This window comes from Rosa chinensis, chromosome 4, assembly GCF_002994745.2.
Source record: "Rosa chinensis cultivar Old Blush chromosome 4, RchiOBHm-V2, whole genome shotgun sequence".
NCBI lineage: Eukaryota > Viridiplantae > Streptophyta > Magnoliopsida > Rosales > Rosaceae > Rosa > Rosa chinensis.
Window position 1 is genome coordinate 34,588,662 of NC_037091.1, and position 16,323 is coordinate 34,604,984.

Consider the following 16,323-nt stretch of genomic DNA (forward strand, 5'->3'; position numbering starts at 1 on the left):
CATGTCCAGTTTAAGTATTTGGAGTTATATGCTGTTTGCTGTTCCTTGTATCTTTCTTCTGTATCCGGATGTGCAACCAGGATTTCGGACTATTTTTCCTCCGATCACTTCCCACCTGAAAGTTTGGAAGTAAAAATGTTAATCAGTCTGTACCTGCTCTCTCTTGCTCTCCTATTGTATTTGGAGGATACGCTTACCTGTACTTTGTGACTAAGCAATGGACAAATACAGCCATCTGTTCCTTACCAACTTCTGCTCCTACGCAGGATCTCAAGTCACCACGAAAAGCCATAAAATCTTTGGATTCACCACTTTCCTTACCCTGTATTCATTCCATCGTCATGCATTCAGGGCTAAGAATAATGATGATTAAGGTTAGGGTTTTCTATCCATTCTAGGTTAGTTTTTATGTACCGCCCATCTCCATGGGTTGAAGGCCAGAGGATCTTCATATTTTTCTGGGTTTTGAGTGTTGGGCTTGGAAACTAACCAGAACTGACCAACCTTTGTTATATCCTGCACTCACGCCCATACCAATTGTTAATATAACATTTGAAATTCACTAGGACGATTAAGTTTCGATAATTGGAACTTACAAGACAGTACTTACCCTTTAAAACAAGTACAGTTTTATTGCCTTGCGCAAGATGCCTGGCACTTGATTTGCCAGTCAAACCGTTTCATTGATGGCCTGTGAGTTCAAATTGTGAGTTCGTCAGTAAAACAATGCTATACAAGAGCAAATCGTTAATTTGTACATTTTCTTTAAGCACTAAAGTGTAAGACTCAATCACCTGCAATGTAAATGTCATTTATTTGTATTCTTCCCATGTAAGTCCTGAATTAGCATTTTCCCTTTGCTTTATAATCATCCCATGTTCTTCCTGTCATGAGCATTAAATAATAATAACATTTTTTGGTTATGAAATAGAGCAATCAGCATGGTTTGAATGAGAGTTCAGACCGTTATATTAGTTAACTCTTGAATCATGATATTAGTTAACTCTTGAATCAAATGATATGTCATATGCAACAGAACTACAAACTTGAAATGAGAGTATTTCAATTGTTTCTCCCAATTAAAGTATCAATTAATCAGCCTAGAACAACCAAAACATGATTGTACTTGGGAATGGTTAATCATTTGGTTTGTAAATTATTGGCCAAAAGATACATTAAGGCCTTTACAATATCATTCATAAGGTAAAGATTTTCGACTGGAGCAACATGTACATTGATCTGAATCTTCCTGGAGCTTCTGGATAATCTGATCTTTCTCAGCAATGGTTTCTAACAGTCTCCTATTCTCTTCCCTCAACATCTCAAACTGGCACACAAGACCTTCAATCTGTGCTTCAATGGCCTCATCACTCAGCTCAAATGCACTTTCCACTACCCTAATAACTCGCCACAAACTGACCACAACAAGCAACCCACCCTCTATCTTGTCTAAAAACACTTCTAACCCCAACGCGCCCATCAAAACGATCCCATCAATGACATAACCCGGACGCCTAACGAATGTGGTGCCGAGCCCCACAGCAAGGGCAATAGTCTTTGCCGAAAGCAGAGTAAGAATAGCAACTCCAACCCAGTGGTACCAGATTTCTTCTGTAGCTTTGTGGTTCTCGTTTGGCCTGCAACTGGTAGCAAGTATAGATGAGGAGAGTTCAAGGATGGTGAAGATGAGATCGATAATGAGGAGACCGAGAGAAACTGCATGAACTGGTGTGGATTCAAGGAAACTGGCCAGATGGGTTCTCCATGGAGCTCTATCAAGTTCTTGTGGTGGTGTGGAGTTGAATAAAACTTGCCATTTCTGCCGTCTGTACCAGCTCCTTAACAGACTTCGTATCGAGGATTCGACAGACTCTATAGAGAATGAGTTTTCTGTGGAAGGTCTCTGTTGCTGGATTTGAGAGGAGGACCCATTCTTGGGGAATGATATTGATGCCTGGTTCATTATTAATTGATAAGATTTTCAGTTTGTATAATTTTGGGCATATACACGTGATTATATGGCAACAGATAAGTACTTACGTGAAGTGCAAGCTTGACGTTCTTATGCTTTGGGGTCACGTTGAATGCCATATTTGCCGTTTTATGTATGTGTCACCATTGGGGATGCTTTAAGCATAAAGCACATTATCTTCAATTCCTTTGTCACAAGAAGGAAACCTCGAGCTCACGCGCACACAAACATGTTTAAAATTGGAAGAACATCTTAGACAAGGGAAATAGTTTAGCAGCAAAGGGATAAGAAACTCATGGCAGACTTTTGAGATGTTGGAGTATCTTACAGCATCAAAGTGTTCTCTTTTCCTGAAATAGTATATTGATCTAGAATACATACAGTCAAACATACGTAAGCTGATTTAACGATATCTCAAAAAGTTCTATACCCTGTTTGGTTTCATTCTCCACCAATCAAGTAATGTTTGTTACTGGCCTGTGTGATGCAGCCACCATGCTTAAAAAACAAATAGAAGAAAATGAAATCAGATGAGAGAAAATGAAAAAAAGAAAAGAAAAAAATGTCTAGGTTCTTTAATTGGAAATTCTGGATATTGTCGATCTCATTTCTCTCAATTACAAGATTAAATACTTCTAGATTGGCTAACAAAGCCCTACATTATATCCCAGTCAAAACCTCTACTGGCTACTACTAAACTCGCAAATCAGCAACTTAAATGAAACTAATTGTTACAAAGAGATCGTTAAAGATTCTTCTACCATTTAAGAAAATGATTTAGACTCTCTCCTCCTGAGACACGATGCAGCAGCTACAGGAAAAGCCATCTGGTCCTTTTTGCTGAACTAAACATAAGTTGTGAGCTCTGATGATGCTCAATCCAAGTAGTAGTAACTTGACCTTGGGAGGAACTTTTGCTTTGCAAATTACTTCCGCGGGTTCAAACCTTGGTCGATGGAATCATCACAAAGAAATCCAAAGTAGGAATTGCAAGAAAAATCAAATCTAGGTTCCAACCTCAAAATCCAAATTAAATTTTAGACTGCAATGTAACAAAATTCCAAAATTCCCAATAGTAAGAACATTAGACAACTCCACCACCAAGTCAATCAAATTCCTTCCAAACCCCAAACCCCAAATCCCAAATCCCAAATCCGTGTGGAGTTCAAAACATATGTGAAATTCAAGCCATGGTAGTTGACAAATTGTACAAACACAATCCATGTTTGCACGTCCTCCCCAACCCAGCCATCCTCCCAAAACCTCAGTATTTTACTGTTTTGCGGAACCTCACCATCTGACTATTTTCCACAACTTACAACAGTCCAGAAAACCAGAATACCTAGAGAAATAGCATTTCACGGGTTTCTACTACACCCTCTTTGGATCACTTTGGGATCCCAGCTATTTTCTTGCAGAACATGCTAACTTTTAATCATAGGATGCCAAGACCCTCTCTTTTTATCAAAAAGCTCAGGCCAGTTTCCCCAGCAAATTAAGATGGCAACTGGGTTACATATATCGATTGAGAGTAAAGAAATTAACCTTATCCTACTTTGGTCGGTCACCTCCAATGACTATTTTCATCCATTTGAACTGTTTAAGAACTATGATTCTCCTTCCATGACATTCTAATACTCTAAACACAATTTTTTAGTTTATACTTCATGTCTCTAGGTTGACGCTTCACTTGCCCAAGCTTTTGACTACAACAAGAGTACTGAATGTCCAGAAATGCAACTGAAAACCCAGAAATTACAACACTACTAAACCTAAACCAATGAAAACGTACCTAGATATGTGTGTGCATAATATGGTACAAAACTAAACAAGAGTTTGGAGCACACTTAAGAGCACCTAAAATGTGGTGCAGAAGACTAGCTGCTCTACTCACATTGCTCTGCATCTTCTCCATAAAACCTGCTCTGTGGTAGGAGAAATCAAAGATCTTCCTTGAACATGAACCTAATTTGTTTAACAGAAAAAATGAGGCCATCAAAAAAGTGGTGCAGTGAGAATGTAAAACAATGAGGATAACTTACATGTTACATTTTGAGTTTACTATTCAAACCCATACACACCGAAGCAATTACCTCCATGACCTTAATCTCGACACTTGACAGACTCTAAACCTAGGAGCTTTTTATGGCATTGGTGGTTTTTCCAGGTGAAGGACTCACTTTGAAGCCTGAGTCAACATGCACCCATTGATCCAATGACCATTTTAACATTTTTGGCCACTGAAAGGGTCTCATTAAGATAGCCCATGTGCAGCTCTGCTCCAAATGAATTGATAACAATAGTGTCCACTACCCTCTTCTACAATCACAAGCAAAATGATTTCAGCAGCCATTGCTGTGCATGTGTATCACTTTTCCTTCCCTGAGTAGAAAAAGTAAGTTGTCACGGTGTGATAAACAGATCAATTTAATAAACGGAATTTAAAGCCCTCCATTCTTCCCTATGACTGTACTTTCCATTGACACTTCAATTACTTAATGTCAAAGATATTAGAAAGCTTGTGCACGTGTGTGTGTGTGTGTGTGTGTGTGTTCAATAAGAGATTTGGTAAACATCCGATGTATAGCCTAAGTATTGGTTACAGCTGAAGCAAAGGGATTTAGTGACTGAATATTTATTTATCAACTCGTAAGGCCTTTCAACCTAATCCAGTAGGTGGCAAATGTTCTGACATGAATCACCTTCATAGCTAATTCTAGTACTTAAGCTACAGCATTTTGATTATGGTTAAGAGCTCTGGCTTCACCTTAATAGCTCTTGCTTCAATTGTTTCTTCACCACAATCCAAAACTTAGAAAGCAGTATGAAAAGCCACATCATAAACAGCACACCACTTAATTCAAAGCCAATGATTCCTCCACATAGAAGGCAGAAAAATAAGACTGCTCAACACTAAATATTCATTAACATTCACACAAGAAGCTTGCATGCACAAACACTATAATTGAACTTCAAATTAACAGGATAGAGAAAATGTTTGACCCGTATCTGTCCACACAGTAGGTCTCTTATTGTGTAGTCATCGAAAGCCAATTCATCACTTTAGGAGCAGATACTAGGGATCCAATCAAATTTAGAAAGATCCCTTAAAATGCTCCAATTTGGGTGCATATTCAATGCATAAAATAAATTTCCTTTACAATGTGAGATAAGTAAATGAGATTATCACTCAACCATGAAAATAAACTTTCAATGCCAGTGCAGACCAAAATAAAATTTAATAAAAGAAATTTTCAGTGACATTCATACCAAAAATTATTTAACAATATTAGAGATTCAATTCCAAGAAGGAATGCCCACCTGACGAAATAAAAAGCAGGAATAATATTAAAGTCAATACAACCCTTGCGGGAAGTTGTGATTGAGGTAATTTCAGGACCCATTGCAGTGAACTACACGAAAGATCACTGCCTGTTAACTTCCAGAGAGTGTCCCAAACCAACTTCTAGTCAAATGAATGAAACAAGCCGCTAAAATGACCATTTTTGTATTATAAATAGTATTGCGGTTTATTATAATGCACTCTAACATTCTAATGCTGTGGTTTCAGCAAGATGGTCTTTCAAAGATCGTACGCAAAACGTTATTGCACACAGAACAAAACCAAAAAGTATCATTAGATGCCAACCTGCTTAGACACGCACAAGATTTCACATAGATCAGATACAGTGCCACATCTGATATCTCTTTTGTACTTTATCACATATTCCACTTTCACTGCTTGTTAAGGATCCAATACTTACTGGCTAGCAGGCACTTGAAACCATGGCCCTAAGCAAGAAGACCAATGTGATTCATCAATTTTGGAAAAAGAAGAAAGGACAGGAACTCATATACTTTTATTCAAATCACACACAGTACATACGAGATATTAAACGCATAGAGAAACAATTCTATTCGACCACTTCTAATAGAATATGTCCTCAACTTCAACAAATTAATGAAAATGCAAACAACCATCGCTTTAGGTTTTCTTCACACAAACTTTAGCACAAGACTAGGCCCTAAAATGAAAGTTCCATAATATTGCAAGTGATGCCTTGGACCCAAACGCGGACTGTGAGAAAGCTATAAAAGACACAATTTTATCAAGCAAATGCAAGATACAATAAAAGCGGACAACATATACCAGCAAAACAAAAACAGCAGAAGCTCAAAAAAGAATAAACAGGTTGCAGAACCAAACAGCCGTACACATTAAATCAACCATATAATACAAATACTGAAGAGGTCAAACTACCATGTAGAAAAACTTTAAGGCCAGTATAGAAACAATAAGCCCCCTTGGTCACACTATCCTGCATTCTAATATCCCATATTTGAAGTTTGAACATCATTCACTAGAGAGTGAAAGTGCATGTTTATTATTATGGCCAGCAAGACTAGGAACTTAGGAAGTGCCACTGGAAGGCACATTCTGCGAAATACCCGGTTCGGTTTTGACCAACCATACTCCCAAAATCTCTAAAACTTGCACACATGGGGATATAATTATTGTTAAAAAACTTTTCTGTGAATTGAAAGGCATATTGTGTTAAAGACAATAACATAGATAGTAGTACATGAGCAAAAAGAAGGCAAAGGTCGAATAGAGATGATACCCGGATGAGAGTTGATTTAATACTGCAATCAGAGCACAGTGTAACTCTCTCAATATCAATGGCTCGGGACCCAGATTCAATGAGACCTCTGAAAACAAAACACAAGTCAAATCTTTTAATTGGATCAAAAATAATAAAACAGCAAAACAATTTGAAACAACAGAAAGTAGGGAGTGTGCCTGGTTAGGCGCGGATCAAGCTTACTTCAACATCTTCACATTCTCGGCTCGCTCGCTCACCCTGCTTGAGACCAAAATGCCGCCAAGCAAAAGCATATTTGTTTCGGTCTAATAGGAATGGCAGGGTAGGCGGTTGCTCTCAATCTCGACCACGAGAAGATCTTGGGTAGGTCAAGCAAGCCAATGAAGAGACGCCATGTAGGTCGATGTATAAAATTTAATACCCCAAATACCCCTTTACTTGTCCCAAACAATTGGAAATAATGTTGTGCCATGTGTCACTTTTTCTATTAGGAGTTGCGGCTAAATGGACGCACTTTAGATCTGACACTAGCCTTCCGGCTATGTGATAGAAATTCTACGATCTTTTCCTAATTAATACACAATTATTTTAGTTTGTTTACTTGATAAATGCTAAATCGTTTTTGTTGTTGTAGATATTGCGTTGGTGAACCGCAACTATAGAAGCTTATTTTGTCAAATATCGTAATGTTTTGCAACATATTTACATAGAAACATCAACTTCTTTTTTTCATTTACCTATTTTCTTAATAAGTCATTGAACAAAACACTAAAATTTATCAAAAGTATCTCAACTTATTCCAACAACAAATTTTTATTCTCACTCATCCTGTTTAAAGCAAAATGACAATTTTACTCTTAAATTAATTAATTTATTACACATGTCATTCTCTCTCTCTCTCTCTCTCTCTCTCTCTCTCTCTCTCTCTCTCTCTCTCTCTCTCTCTCTCTCCAGTGAAGAACTCGACATCCCGTCGTTGTAGTCGTCGAAGTAGGAGGCCAGTCAATCAGAGGTTGGGGACGTTGCCGTCGTACCTCTTGAAATCGACAGTCCAGCAGGTGGCGCCGGCGGCGTAGCTGCTGAAGCTCTCGTTGACGACGTCCACTTGCAGGTCCAACTTCCTAGCTCAGGTTCACAGACAATTAAGTGCGGGGTTTGCCAGCATCCATTCCTTGTGAGTGCTCACTGATATGAACAGATCTTGTGACTGATGGATTTGGATTTGCTTTTGTTTCCTAATAATCTGGAAATAGATCTCATATGAGCTATCTTGTGAGTCCGTGGCTTCATATTATTTAATTGGATAGGGATTTGCTTTTGTTTCCTAATAATTTGGAAGTGCTTTTACAGACCATTATATTTCTGGTTTGTAACTTTGTATTGAGGTGATGGCAACTTGTTTCTATTATGTAGCTTGTATATATAAATAGGAAAATTCTACAATGTGTTAACGTATGACATGCATACAATTGCCTTAAAAGTGGTAAAATGAGTCCTCAAAATAGTAATATTAGTCCTCAAAGTGGTAACATGAGTCCTTAAAGTGGTAAATTTTCTTAGTTACCACATGAGTCCTCAAAATAGTAATATTAGTCATCAAAGTGGTAACATGAGTCTTTAAAGTGGTAAATTTTCTTAGTTTACCATATGAGTCCTCAAAATAGTAATATTAGTCCTCAAAGTGGTAACATGAGTCCTTAAAGTGATAAAAATAGTTGATGTATGAGAAATGTTAACATACCATAGCTTTACCTATATAAATATATATTATTTGAAAGCACAAAAAGAGAATGCCCAGATGGGTTTGGACTCTTCTTCTTCTATGCTTGAAAGTCTGGATGATAAAAATGGTGAGGAAGGTGAAACTGAAGCTAGCAATGTCAATTATTGTTGTGTTTCTCGATTATACGTTTCTGCCAAATCAATTTTTTTTTTCTGAGAAATTTACTTGTCAAATGTTGCAGGTTTGATTAATATCGGTATTTGTTATATAGGACAAAAAAGAAATCGAGTATTAATATCCATATTTGGGGGATAATAAAGGTCTATTGGAGGGCACTAGACGTTTTGAATTGATGTAATCTCCTCATTTTTATTCTATAATCAAAATTTTATTTGTCTAAATTTAGGGAGATTAGTTTTCATTCCGGCGACTGAAAGTTCTATTAGGGAGCAATAGACGTCTATTAGGGGGAATAGACGTTTTTAAATTGATATAATCTCTTCGTTTTTTTCTATAAACAAAGTTTTATTGTCTAAATTTAGGAGATTAGTTCATATTCTGGCAACCAAAAGGTTCTATTAGAGGATAATAAATGTCTATTGGAGGGCAATAGACCTCTATTGCCCCTCTATTAGGGGGCAATAGATGTTTTTTGGGGCAATAAACCTTCCCGGTGAGGTTTCTGAAAAGTCCAGTGGGCGGCGGCTGATGACCGGAATCTGGCAACCTGTGACCGGATTCCGGCGGCAGGTGATCGGGCTCCGGCGAAGTCTCCTATGGTCTCTCTCTCTGTTGAAACCTTAAAAAAAACAATAATAATAAATTCAAAAGCCCATAAAGAAAAAAAAACATTTCCAGTGAAGGAGAGTGTGTGAAAGTGGCACGCTTCTTCTAGAGGTCTATCTACTGTGGGTTTCTTCATAAAGCTAGCTATAGTTTTGCTTTAATTATCAAAAGCAAAAGCTACGGAGGAGTGTAGGACTATGTGTTCAAAGTCCAAACAAAGTATATAATTTTATCTGCAAAAACACTCTAGACTCCACATAATAAAGAAATCAAGTAGAAGACAAATACAAGCTGGTGTGGTCTTTACAGAGAGGATGATTCCCATTCAAACTAAAACTGGTGAGATCCGTTCAATCTCGACTACCCAAGCATGCTGAATATAAAAAGGCCCTCGTAGCCAAAGAAAAAGGGGGAGGAGCAAAGCAGTGTGAGGAGGAGCGTGAAGAGGCAGAGTTACAGCAGCCAAGGAGAGGAAGAAAGCAAGAAAGAGGAGGTGAGCCTTTCACCGATCTGCACCTTTTCCTTTGCTGTCCTCAAATGATGTAGGCCTCCAACGAAGTGATACCGTAGGGTATCAATATCATGCTCCGACACGGCGTGCCTTAGGGTGCCGATATTGTCGTCGAGCTCCAGCACGGCGTGCCTTCGGGTGCCGTATCATCCTCAAGCTCCGACATGGTGTGCCTTAGGGTGCTGATATTGTCGTCGAGCTCCAACACGGCCTGCCTTAGGGTGCCGTATCATCCTCGAGCTCCGGCGATACCTTCAGGCACCATTTTTGCCCTCAAATTCCGGGTGACAACTGTTGGTTCGTAAAATCCTAGCAGCAAGGGCTTTGCTCTCAATTTCCAACAATGACACAAAGCTTTGACGGAAGCCTGCAACAAATCTGCAAGCAGGAATGTCAAAAAAAAAACAGAGATGAACTCATCGCCTTCATCCTCACTGACATCGAGAAAAAGCAAGCAAAAAGCTTCCCAGTCAGACTATCCTAACAAAAATATCCGAGCACGGAGAGTCCTTGAAACTTTGGCTCTTCTGCTCTTAAAATCAAAACGAGCTTGATGGGATTTCTCTCAAAATAAAAGTCAAGGAAGGATGGGAAAAACAAATGACTAAGAGAGCTAATCATGCACTTTGGGGTCACTTCTGCATGTGGCCGAATTCTTCTTCAGCAAGATGACAGAAGCACCTCTTGGAAAAGTCATTTAATTAAGTTACATGATCAACAGATCAGGTCTTCTTTAACAGACCAAGACAAAACCAAAAAATAAAGCATGTTAAAGAAGATAATAAAAAAACTTGGCGGTGGCATTCAATTATGGTGAATAAGACAAAGGATCAAGAAGTGCAGCAACATGAAGTGGATAACGAAACCAAATTCTATTGAGTGTGGAATCAAGAAGCAAAAGTCAATAAGACAAAGCTCACAAAGACTACCTCTGCCAGAATTTAGCGAGGAGATTGCTGCATAATTCGTCTTCGACCTTTCATCAAACATATGGTGGACATCATGTCGCTGCTCTACAAATGAAACAATAAGAAACAGCGATCTCCGACCATGTTTCCAAATAGCATGCTTTCTTCTTTTGGATGACGGTGTTCCAAATTATTGCTGTGAAATGCCACCACTTCGGCCTCACAAATATACCCCTGGCCTGAGAAAACTCAGATAGCAAAATAAGAGGTTGTCTTCCTTCGCCAAGAATAAAGACACAGCCCCATCTACCATTGGCTTTGTGGAAGCTCTTATGTACCCATCTCCAATCTCCAATCTCCAATTCAGTTTCATTCTTCAAGTCCACCTTCATTCCAGTTTAGTTCTGAACTTTGTCAAAGACAGTGAAAACAAAGATAAGAAAATGGAGAAGAAGAGAAAGCGGAGAACGGAAAAGAAGGCAGTTGGGCCTCCGTTACACTTTGGGCCTCTGTGAAGTTTCTGATGGTTGCCCATAATAAATCTGGGTGCCCAAAACAGAAAAAGAAAAGAAAAAGTCTGATGGGTATCTCCGGGATTCAGACGAAAATTAAAAAGTGCGACTCGGAGTTCTCTTGATGCGTTGAGGGTCCTTGTATTAAATTAGGGGCTGTGAAAGCTTCATGAATCGAGAAACATGACTCACGAGGATACAATAGAAGCTCATGTCCAAATTTGGGCCCATTTGAAGAATTCGGTAAAGCATGACGCTACGGGTGTCCATTGCAAAACACCCGGGCTTTGGGTTTCGTTAAAAAATACTGTGGAACCTAAAAAATATTCTTTTGGTACAAAACCAAGGAAAATCCCAAAATCCACAAATTTCAGAACTACAATGGTTTGATCCCTTCACAGGGTATGTAGGCAAAAGCTTGTAAATGGATCAAACCATTGTAGTTCATAAATTTGTGGATTTTGGGATTTTCCTTGGTTTTGTACCAAAAGAATATTTTTTAGGTTCCGCAGTATTTTTTTAACGAAACCCAAAGCCCGGGTGTTTTGCAATGGACACCCGTAGCGTCATGCTTTACCGAATTCTTCAAATGGGCCCAAATTTGGACATGAGCTTCTATTGTATCCTCGTGAGTCATGTTTCTCGATTCATGAAGCTTTCACAGCCCCTAATTTAATACAAGGACCCTCAACGCATCAAGAGAACTCCGAGTCGCACTTTTTAATTTTCGTCTGAATCCCGGAGATACCCATCAGACTTTTTCTTTTCTTTTTCTGTTTTGGGCACCCAGATTTATTATGGGCAACCATCAGAAACTTCACAGAGGCCCAAAGTGTAACGGAGGCCCAACTGCCTTCTTTTCCGTTCTCCGCTTTCTCTTCTTCTCCATTTTCTTATCTTTGTTTTCACTGTCTTTGACAAAGTTCAGAACTAAACTGGAATGAAGGTGGACTTGAAGAATGAAACTGAATTGGAGATTGGAGATTGGAGATGGGTACATAAGAGCTTCCACAAAGCCAATGGTAGATGGGGCTGTGTCTTTATTCTTGGCGAAGGAAGACAACCTCTTATTTTGCTATCTGAGTTTTCTCAGGCCAGGGGTATATTTGTGAGGCCGAAGTGGTGGCATTTCACAGCAATAATTTGGAACACCGTCATCCAAAAGAAGAAAGCATGCTATTTGGAAACATGGTCGGAGATCGCTGTTTCTTATTGTTTCATTTGTAGAGCAGCGACATGATGTCCACCATATGTTTGATGAAAGGTCGAAGACGAATTATGCAGCAATCTCCTCGCTAAATTCTGGCAGAGGTAGTCTTTGTGAGCTTTGTCTTATTGACTTTTGCTTCTTGATTCCACACTCAATAGAATTTGGTTTCGTTATCCACTTCATGTTGCTGCACTTCTTGATCCTTTGTCTTATTCACCATAATTGAATGCCACCGCCAAGTTTTTTTATTATCTTCTTTAACATGCTTTATTTTTTGGTTTTGTCTTGGTCTGTTAAAGAAGACCTGATCTGTTGATCATGTAACTTAATTAAATGACTTTTCCAAGAGGTGCTTCTGTCATCTTGCTGAAGAAGAATTCGGCCACATGCAGAAGTGACCCCAAAGTGCATGATTAGCTCTCTTAGTCATTTGTTTTTCCCATCCTTCCTTGACTTTTATTTTGAGAGAAATCCCATCAAGCTCGTTTTGATTTTAAGAGCAGAAGAGCCAAAGTTTCAAGGACTCTCCGTGCTCGGATATTTTTGTTAGGATAGTCTGACTGGGAAGCTTTTTGCTTGCTTTTTCTCGATGTCAGTGAGGATGAAGGCGATGAGTTCATCTCTGTTTTTTTTTTGACATTCCTGCTTGCAGATTTGTTGCAGGCTTCCGTCAAAGCTTTGTGTCATTGTTGGAAATTGAGAGCAAAGCCCTTGCTGCTAGGATTTTACGAACCAACAGTTGTCACCCGGAATTTGAGGGCAAAAATGGTGCCTGAAGGTATCGCCGGAGCTCGAGGATGATACGGCACCCTAAGGCAGGCCGTGTTGGAGCTCGACGACAATATCAGCACCCTAAGGCACACCATGTCGGAGCTTGAGGATGATACGGCACCCGAAGGCACGCCGTGCTGGAGCTCGACGACAATATCGGCACCCTAAGGCACGCCGTGTCGGAGCATGATATTGATACCCTACGGTATCACTTCGTTGGAGGCCTACATCATTTGAGGACAGCAAAGGAAAAGGTGCAGATCGGTGAAAGGCTCACCTCCTCTTTCTTGCTTTCTTCCTCTCCTTGGCTGCTGTAACTCTGCCTCTTCACGCTCCTCCTCACACTGCTTTGCTCCTCCCCCTTTTTCTTTGGCTACGAGGGCCTTTTTATATTCAGCATGCTTGGGTAGTCGAGATTGAACGGATCTCACCAGTTTTAGTTTGAATGGGAATCATCCTCTCTGTAAAGACCACACCAGCTTGTATTTGTCTTCTACTTGATTTCTTTATTATGTGGAGTCTAGAGTGTTTTTGCAGATAAAATTATATACTTTGTTTGGACTTTGAACACATAGTCCTACACTCCTCCGTAGCTTTTGCTTTTGATAATTAAAGCAAAACTATAGCTAGCTTTATGAAGAAACCCACAGTAGATAGACCTCTAGAAGAAGCGTGCCACTTTCACACACTCTCCTTCACTGGAAATGTTTTTTTTTTCTTTATGGGCTTTTGAATTTATTATTATTGTTTTTTTTAGGTTTCAACACTCTCTCTCTCTCTCTTTCTCTCTCTCTCTCTCTCTCTAAGTAACAAAGGGGTGAGGATAAAATAGTATTCAAAAAAATAAAAAACAATCTCTCTCTCTCTCTCTCTCTCTCTCTAAGTAACAAAGGGGTGAGGATAAAATAGTATTCAAAAAAATAAAAAACAAAAAAAAAATCTTAATGCGGTATTAGGGAAGACTTCTTTAGAGTGTTTTGGGTAAGAAAGAATTAAAAAAACTTTTAATGGGGTAAGTGGGACAAGAATCTATAGAAATGAGATGAATGGACAAAAACCCTTTCTTAATCCACTTATAAGATAGTATAGGATGATTCTAATGTGAATGGCTTTGTTCAATTCAAAATGACAACCACAATTCCATGTATCTTAAATACAAACTAATGTTCAATAATAAAAAAATTATATCGGCAAGGGAGATTGCCAGTTGCCCCTTGTATCAATTGTCGTTCACACCCTAATGGTTGTTCATATCCCTGCATGCTCACTAAAAAAAATGCAAAAGAAAAGTAAAGACGGCAAATCCCAAATATGGTTAATCATTCAATCAAATAATAAATACATTGCCAATATCCTAGGGTTTGAATTATTTTATTTCACCATTTTTCAAATTTAAGTCCATTGTACGTACCATACATACTAATCAAATTTAGTAGTAGTAGTAATATACACTACGAAATTCCTTTCCAACACATCCCCCGAGTCGTGTAGTAGTAGTAATATACACTATCTGCATACAAATACACATTACATATCCATTGAATAAATGCAGAAATTAAATCCATGAAGAAATATAAGCATAGAGAAACAAGAAACACTTGAGCTTTTAAACAAAAAAAGGATCGTTTTGTAAACCCTAGAGAGTCGTCATCACTCTTCTTCCCTATCCGTCCGACGGTGCGTCCTAGTGGCGTTGTCGTTATACGGGCTGTTTGTCGTCTCTGTCTGTGTTGGCGTAAAAGGTGGTGTTTCTCAATTGTGGGAGTTCGTTTGGACTACTGCTATTTGAGAGAGATAGTGGAGGAGATCAAATAAGTTGTTGGGTGTTGGCCTAGCTTTTTTATTTTATTTATTTTGGTTTGGGGGGGGTGGGGTTGTTGGTGATTGAGAATGTTGTCGCAGGGCCGAGGCTGGGGTACGCATCTGGTGTTGGGATCCGGTGACGGTAGAGAAGGAGGTTTGTAGGGTGTCAGGTTGGAGATCTAGGTTGAAGATCCGATCTTGGAAAGTGTTAGGGTTATGGCCCTAACTACTGGAAATCACAAAGAAAAGGAAGAAGAAAGTTGGAAGAGTAAAGCAGGAAAAAGGAAAAATTCTATTATCTTCTATGACTTCTTCTACATGATAGCAGCTTATATACCTGGATGCTGACATTTTGGACACGTATCACAACAGCATAGGAGCACAACAGCATAGGAGCAAGTACATTATAGGATTCTTCTATGAGGCTGTAAATAAACGCCATGGCACTTACTTGGAACAGTGTGTTTCAAGACTAAACGACTAAAGCAAATTACAAATAAATTAAAATAGTAATTAACCATCTTTCCTAGTCAATACAGGAACTGATCATTGACTTTCATAATAGAAAGATCGACATATGAACAAAGGGAACGAGGGTCGTGCAATGCTGGCAGTGGAGAGATCGGCGGATTGTTGTGCTGGCTGTGGAGCTACCGCCTTGGGGCATCAAGGTGCGACAGAGCCAGTGCGGAGGGGGTGGTGCAACAGGGGCTATGGGATGTCGATGGAGGCTGTACTAAAGTTGGGTTAGGCCTGGCATGTGGGCTGTGGTCTGCTTGTTACTTGGGCTGGTTGATGGGTTTGGGCCCAACCTTGGTTGTTTGTTTCTTTTTGGTTTTTACTTATTTCGATTATTTAGTTTTGCTACACATTTTGCGAGTAATAAGTCCGTACATTAGTTTTGTAGGGCAAGTCAGGCTATGTGCCTTTATGTGCACTCAACATGCCTTGTCCACTCTAGGTAAGCGGCAAGTTCCTTGCTTCTTCAAATGGTCGCTACCGCCCAGTGGCAGGGTGAAGTTAAGTGTCGCCAGATTTATTCTCTAGCCGCAACATAGTAGGAAAGCTGTGCAAATGGTAATTATGTTTGGGGGGGGGGGGGTGTTGGTGATTGAGAATGTTGTCACAGGGCCGAGGCTGGGGTACGCGTCTGGTGTTGGGATCCGATGACGGTAGAGAAGGAGGTTTGTAGGATGTCAGGTTGGAGATCTAGGTTGAAGATCCGATCTCGGAAAGTGTTAGGGTTATGGCCCTAACTACTGGAAATCACAGAGAAAAGGAAGAAGAAAGTTAGAAGAGTAAAGCAGGAAAAAGGAAAAATTCTATTATCTTCTATGACTTCTTCTACATGATAGCAGCTTATATACCTGGACGCTGACATTTTGGACACGTGTCACAACAGCATAGGAGCAAGTACATTATAGGATTCTTCTATAAGGCTGTAAATAAACGCCATGGCACTTACTTGAAACAGTGTGTTTCAAGACTAAACGACTAAAGCAAATTACAAATAAACTAAAACA

At 39.3% G+C, this 16,323-nt stretch overlaps 1 protein-coding gene across 4 annotated transcripts; it reads right to left on the minus strand.

Moving 5' to 3' along the window:
- Positions 1–995: 995 nt before the first annotated feature.
- LOC112196188 (voltage-gated hydrogen channel 1) lies at positions 996–6,949 on the minus strand. Of its 4 annotated transcripts, none has more exons than XM_040519268.1 (6): positions 6,799–6,949; positions 6,595–6,682; positions 5,622–5,764; positions 4,066–4,354; positions 2,041–3,937; positions 996–1,954 (listed from the first exon to the last, which is right to left on the minus strand). In XM_040519268.1, the coding sequence occupies exons 5-6, from the start codon at positions 2,089–2,091 to the stop codon at positions 1,193–1,195; spliced, it is 813 nt and encodes a 270-aa protein (XP_040375202.1). In that variant the 5' UTR covers positions 2,092–3,937; positions 4,066–4,354; positions 5,622–5,764; positions 6,595–6,682; positions 6,799–6,949; the 3' UTR covers positions 996–1,192. The 4 variants fall into 4 exon arrangements, with proteins under 4 accessions (XP_040375202.1, XP_024192259.1, XP_040375201.1 ...); XM_024336491.2 differs by having other exon boundaries at positions 4,015–4,354; XM_040519267.1 differs by having other exon boundaries at positions 2,041–4,354.
- Positions 6,950–16,323: the final 9,374 nt, after the last annotated feature.